This window comes from Melitaea cinxia, chromosome 11 (genome assembly GCF_905220565.1).
Source record: "Melitaea cinxia chromosome 11, ilMelCinx1.1, whole genome shotgun sequence".
NCBI classification, from domain to species: Eukaryota; Metazoa; Arthropoda; class Insecta; order Lepidoptera; family Nymphalidae; genus Melitaea; species Melitaea cinxia.
Genome location: NC_059404.1, coordinates 10,489,055 through 10,496,191, shown reverse-complemented (window position 1 = coordinate 10,496,191; position 7,137 = coordinate 10,489,055). Strand labels below are relative to the sequence as shown.

The window sequence follows — 7,137 nt, the reverse complement described above, 5'->3', positions numbered from 1 at the left end:
TACTTTTATTGTGAATAAACAAAAATAAGGCTTTACACTATATTGAGTGAGCACCCAGTAGGATGAAAATCTTGTGACAGGGAAATTTGTGTAGTCCATACCGGACTAAACATTTTTTATTTATTGAAAGGGACTTTCAACCGCCACCGCAAGCGCATTAGCTGATTATTGTGACTACTACACACTCGTGACGTCACATTTTTTTGTGTGTGAATTAATGAACTTATGCCTTGATTTATGCACTTGTGTATAATTAAAAATTAAACTTGTGTATCATCATCATCATCATCATTACAGCCTATACAGTCCACTGCTGGACATAGGCCTCCACAAGTTTACGCCAAAAATAACGTGAACTTGTCTATTTTTGTCAAACTTGTGTATAGTTTGACAAAAATAGAGCTGTCTCTTCAGGAACGTCGCCTGCACATCTCATCTATAATCGATTCAGCTTAGTGATGAATCGTTTTAAACTTTTTAAAACCAACCACTTTATGTACCTTGTAGAAAATTTTTATAGCTTTCTCAGATACCAGAGAGGGATGTTTGTAAAACTTTTTCAAATGACATTAATCCTAGTAATTTCCTGACTTTAAAACTTTAACACTCTTTTTAAAAAGTTGAAAGTGCTTGCTCGGCGACTACGTCTTTTAAGAAAACGATTTTGTCTTTAATGCTCTCTATCACTTCGGAGTTTTTACGAGTTTGAATAAAATCGTTAAGTTAATAAATACATTTTTACGGTTAAAACTATGTAGTTACGTGAAAGTATGAATTTTTTTCTTCTAAAACTATAATTTGTCAATTGCCTTGACTATGAAGTTATATAGCCTTCAAATATAATGAATTCAACGATTTATTACAAACCCTTATAAATCGCTCAAGCAACGCCTTTTTTAAGGTTCAAAGAACTTTATTTCTCAAGAACATTGCAGTTAACTTATGAGTATTGTACATATAGATACTTTAAATATGTAACAAACAGTTCGATCGTATTTGTTTAAATAGGTAATGACTCAAAAAGGAAAGGTAGCAATAAAGAATCATGTTTATTTATTTGTTTACTACGAGTATTATGAATCTTAATGCGAACATGGTTTAGTTGGTGTTTTCGCTTGATTGAAGGTAGTTGATAAATTAATGTACAAATGTGTTTTTACCCAGATCAATATAAAAACGAATATGTTACAATAACGCCTGTCTGTTGCTCTGTTCCCCATAACCAACAGTCAAAAAAGACACGCCTATAAATAGGTACTATTTCTTAATAAGAAAAAAATTACAGAATCAAATGTAACCTTTCGCAGTACGGTGTCCTTACACACGTCAAAAGTTACTTTGGAGAGAATTATTTTAGCAACTAAACCTTTTGTGATTTTTTTTTAAGTAAAAGTATACAAAATTACAAAAAAAAAATGTTAAATTTGTCAAAAGAAAATTACGATTTGAATTAATTTGAATTCTAAGTCATCAAGGGATACTTGGTGATGAAAAGGAATGAAGCAAGATATGCAGTAAATGAAAATCAATGTACCTTTTTAAATGAAATTACTCTAGTTGAACTACTAAAATATATCAAATCAAAAATTAAAACAAATTGGGATAATTATTGAAACGGCTTCAGCCTGTAATAGGCCTCTTTCTCCATGTAGGAGAAGGATCAGAGTTTAATCCACCACGCTGCTCCAATGCGGGTTGGCGGATATGTTCCCTACTATGATAACGATCGCTATCAGGTGTACATGATAATAACCGGGACCGACGGCTTACCGTGCTCTCTGAGGCACGGCGTGGTGACCCACAAGGACTGCACCAGCACTCAGACCACAGTAAACACCCGTATGGCCAATACAAATGTTTGTTATGTGCGGGGATCGAACCTGCAACCGCCAGTGCAACAGGCACAAACCAGTGCTGTGACCATTGCGCTAACGCGGCGCCTGTTTTAATTACCAAAAAGTAGATAATAATTGGATATCAGAAAATACATCGTAACCAATCTTCTTCTTCCTCATTATGCAGAAAAGAGCTAGTAATTATTACTAGATTACGTTAAGGAGACACAAATGTGACATAATTATACACATCTTATTGCTAAGACTGAAAGATATAAATGCAGGTGTGGACTAGATCTTGCAGTTTTACACTTATTAGTGGAATGTACGCCATTTGTTAGTAAGAAATAAATATGTAAATTTACTAATAATCTAAGATACTGTTCAAATCAGGAAGACTATAAAAATACATTTTTAATTTAATGTATTTAAATGTAAAGTGTTTTTACCGTAGTCGTTAATGACGATTGATATTAAAAAACGACCCAAATTAAATAAATAAAAATATTATAAAATAACAACTTCGATATTCAGCTTCATATTCATTTTAATAATGGTGAAACTTTTCGCTGTAACTAGGTATAACGTGATCACAAAAGTTTTAATACAATTTTCGAGCTTCACAAAAACATAGAAAGGGAATAGCTGAATTTCACTTGCAAACAAACAGATAATAACGATCCTTACAAATCCAATTTACTCTGATATACCGAAATACCTGCTATTTATTCGGTTTTCAAGAATGTTTCTCGTTCTTAGATTTTGGGAAATGTCATTATACTTCCTTTACAATAATTAAGTTCAGTTATTCATTTATTTTCTTGTTCGATGTTCAATTATATGCTTTTATATTAATTACGCCAACTACTGTTTATAATAATACGTATATAGGTTACTAGCAGTTGCCCGCAGCTTGTCTCGCGTAAAAATTGATAATATCTACAAACAGGACAAACATGGGCTAACTAGAGTATATTATATCACAACAATTTAGGACCTATTTGTATACTTATGGATCACTTTTCTTCTAGCTTATATTACCCATTTCAATTGTAATTTTTTTACAGAAAAGCTGAAACACGTATTTACTCATTTTTAATCAGTAGTCCTGAATTAAAATTACGTACGGGGTACGCGACCCCGGACTACTCTAGCTGCTAGTGTCACACACCCCTCCCCGTGATCCGTGGCACTGGTATCCGTAACCCCAGATCCTTCTCTCACATAAATCCTTCTCACCTATCCTTCTTCTTAACTTGAATTTCCCAAGGAGGGTTGATGTCAGGCAGGCGGCCGGTCGTAAAATATACATGCCAAATCATTATATTACAACATGAGTTTGGGAATTAGAGTATGCGATAATGTTAGGGCGTACCCCAGAGGCGACGCGCAGATGCAGCACCCGGCGTCTGTGGGAAATGGACAAGGGTTGCTGCGCCAGGGACGGGGGCAGCGTAAGAGGCGAGTCCAGGAGGTGAGCTTGAGGATTGCGAGTTGGAATGTGGGTACGATGACTGGGAGAGGACGAGAGCTAGCAGATGTTTTGGAAAGGAGACGGATAAATATAGCGTGCTTGCAGGAGACGAAGTGGAAGGGACAGAGAGCAAGAGAAATAGGGGCGGGTTATAAGTTTTATTATTGCGGCTGCGATGGGAAAAGAAATAGCGTAGGTATAGTGTTAGATAGAGAGCTCAAGAACAAGGTGATGGATGCGAAAAGAGTGAATGATAGAGTTATTGTAGTAAAACTATTGATGGAAGACTCGGTTTTAAATGTCGTTAGTGTGTATGCGCCGCAAACGGGATCGATGACAGTATGAAAGAAAGATTTTGGGAGGATTTTGATGCGGTAATAATGAAAGTACCAGAATGTGAGGAAATATACATTGGGAGGGACTTTAATGGACATGTGGGAAGGATGAATGACGGGTATGAGAGAGTGCATGGGGGCCGAGGTTACGGAGTCAGGAACCGAGACGGTGAAGCTCTACTTGAAGCAGCCTTGGCCTTTGACTTAGCAATAGCTAACACATTTTACCAAAAACGGGAACAACACCTTATCACATACCGTAGTGGTCTACACTCCACCCAAATTGACTACATTCTTCTAAGAAGAAACAGGCTAAAATCGGCCAAGGACTGCAAGGTAATACCGAGTGAGAGTCTCGTCTCCCAGCATAGGCTACTGCTCCTGGACTTAACTCTGAAAGTTCAGAGATTAAATAAGAGCCCGAAGCCCCCAGTTAGAACGAAATGGTACAGATTGGATGATAGGGAGATGGCTGCAGAATTCCGGGAAAGAGTAGTTGGTAAAATGAAAGAGATGGGAGATATGGTGGGGATGGGAGTAAACGAGTGCTGGAGTGAGATGGCAACGTGCGTGCGAAGTGTAGCTAGGGATGTCTTAGGGGAAACGAAAGGGAAAAGGAAGATAGAGAAGGATACATGGTGGTGGAATGAGGAAGTACAGACGATTTTGAAAGAAAAGAAGAATGCTTTCAAAGAATGGAAAAGAGTGGAAGATGGAAATGACAGAGAAAAGGAAATAAAAAGATCAGAATATCAAAATATTAAAAAGAAGGCTAAAAAAGCAGTCGCAATTGCAAGGGCCAAGGCTCAAGATAAGTTGTGTCATTTTTTAGAGAGCCCACAAGGTCAAAAAAATCTTTTTAGAATATCAAGAGAGAGAGAGATGAATGCAAGAGATGTAAACCATATGAAATGTATAAAAGATGAAGCGGGGAAGATTTTGACGGACGATGAGGAAATAAAAGAACGCTGGAAGAGATATTTTAATAACTTGATGAATGAAGAAAATGAATGGAGCGGAGTGTTAGAAAATGTACGAAGTAATGAAGGAATGGTGAAAGAGGTAAGTATAGAGGAAGTGAAGATGGCAGTGCAGAGTATGAAGAATGGAAAAGCAGTTGGGCCAGATGGTATACCAGCGGAAGTATGGAAGTTTTTGAAGGCGGATGGATGGAAGTAGCTGACTTTATTTTTCAATAAGTTGCTGCAAGAAGAGGTCATAGCCGAGGAATGGTGCTACAGTTCACTGGTGCCCATTTTTAAAAATAAGGGTGACATACAAGACTGCAGCAGCTATCGGGGAATAAAGCTCATGTCACATAGCATGAAGATATGGGAGAAAGTGATAGCGCGACGAATGAGAGAAGAATGTGAGGTCACACAGAACCAATTTGGATTTATGCCGGGCCGGGAAACTACGGACGCCATATTTGCGCTCCGCCAACTCTGCGAAAAATATCGACTCGCACAAAAAGACCTACATATCGTGTTCGTAGATCTGGAAAAGGCATACGATAGGGTCCCCCGTAAGGTTCTGTGGTGGGCTATGAAAAAGAAAGGAGTGCCAGAGAAGTATGTACGACTTGTTCAGGCGATGTATGATAGAGCTAGCACCCACGTCCGGTCCGAAGCCGGGGTAACTGGCAAGTTCAGTGTGGCTGTAGGTTTGCACCAGGGGTCGGCTTTAAGCCCGTATTTATTCCTTCTAGTAATGGATGTTTTAACATCAGGCATACAGGAGGAAGCACCCTGGTGTATGCTGTTTGCTGACGACGTTGTTCTTGTCGGAGATAATGTTCTTGAGGTACAGAGCAGACTGGGAAAATGGCAGGAAAGACTGGAGGGCGCGGGACTGAGAATAAGTAGGTCTAAAACCGAGCACTTATTCTGCGATTTCAGCGGTTCGTCCGGTTTTTCCCATATTGCCTTGGGTGGTGTACCCCTACCAGTCTGCTCCGACTTCCGCTACCTTGGGTCATTAATACAAAATGACGGCAACATAGACCGTGACGTGAAAAATAGAATAAATGCGGGATGGATGAAATGGCGACAGGTCTCTGGAACAGCTTGTGATCCACGAATGCCCCTTAAACTTAAGGGGGAAATCTATAAAACGATCATAATACCTGTCGTAATGTATGGATCGGAATGTTGGGCAACAAAAGTGACGGATGAAAGAAGAGTGCACGCAGCCGAGATGAGAATGCTAAGATGGATGTGTGGAGTAACGAGGAAAGATCGGATTAGAAATGAGTATATAAGGGAAAGTTTGAAAGTAGCACCCGTGACAGAGAAAATGAGGAGCAATAGGTTAGCGTGGTATGGGCATGTAATGAGGAGGGATGAACGCTATGTTGGTAAAAAAATGTTAGGGATGAATGTCGAAGGACGAAGAGCGATCGGCAGACCGAAAAAGCGATGGATGGATTGTGTGAGTGAGGATATGAGAAAGAAAGGAGTAAGCACTGAAGTGACGAATAATAGAGAGGAATGGAAGAGGAAAACATGTTGTGCCGACCCTACATAAGTGGGATAAGGGCAGGAAGATGATGAGTCCTGAATTAAAATTCGAACAACAATTACAAATAACAAAAACAACATACAACAAGTACAAACAACAAATACATTTTAGGTGGACTTTTACTAATATATTTTACGACCGATAGTTACGAATAACATATAAAATTCAAGACAAGCTTACCCACGTTACCAACAAAATATACAATTCAGGCACTTCATTCCGTTCCTAGGCATCCACGCAACTAATAGTCTCTAAATAATACTTACTAAGTACCTTGTAAGTATATAGAATTATTGGATTTCCCTACAAGAACTATCTTTAAAACAGATCCAAAGATCGAAGCGTTCAAATTAGCAATAAAACTTACTAGACTTATTTAATAATTAATGTAACAGTAGTTATTAGTAAAGTAACACGATACAAAATTGTGTGTATTGATGATTGCAGTAATATTTTTCACCAAGAAGACGGTTTTGGCAGACGTTTTCTAATTAGGTCCCTGTCTCAACTTCTGTTACTTTGAAGTGTTTTAATTGCTTTATTGCTCGTTATTTGATCAGCGATTCATTTGATACTACAGAACTAATTAATTTAACTCGCTACAAATAAAAGGCAATGTTATTATTGATTGATAAATTTCTTAAAAATAATTAAAGATTGTTTTTAAAGAGCTATCTGTTACTTAATTTAAATTTTTCGTAAATACTTTTATACAGCGAAAAACCTACATTTTGATAATACAGATATAATTTAAAAAAAAATATCTATAATATGGTGTCATGGGACACCAGGTAGGAACGAAGTTCCTTCGGATAGTATAGAAGCAACACAACATAAATTTTCTAGTTCTTGATTTTTTTATTTTTTATTTTGTTGATTGGTTTTTAATTAAGTACAAAAAGTATTTAGGAAATTTAGTATTTTAGAAAATAGCAAATACCGTAAAATAAAATAAATCAAACAAAATAATAAT

The 7,137-nt window shown here is 37.5% G+C and overlaps 1 protein-coding gene across 1 annotated transcript; it reads left to right on the top strand.

Annotated features, from left to right (window-relative positions):
- The first annotated feature begins 3,168 nt into the window (after positions 1-3,168).
- LOC123657594 lies at positions 3,169-3,654 on the top strand. The gene has a single exon (XM_045593117.1). The coding sequence runs from the start codon at positions 3,169-3,171 to the stop codon at positions 3,652-3,654; it is 486 nt and encodes a 161-aa protein (XP_045449073.1).
- The last annotated feature ends 3,483 nt before the right edge of the window (positions 3,655-7,137 follow it).

Coding starts and splice junctions, on each gene's coding strand:
- LOC123657594 (XM_045593117.1), top strand. CDS start 3,169: ATGAGTTTGGGAATTAGAGTATGCGATAATGTTAGGGCGTACCCCAGA.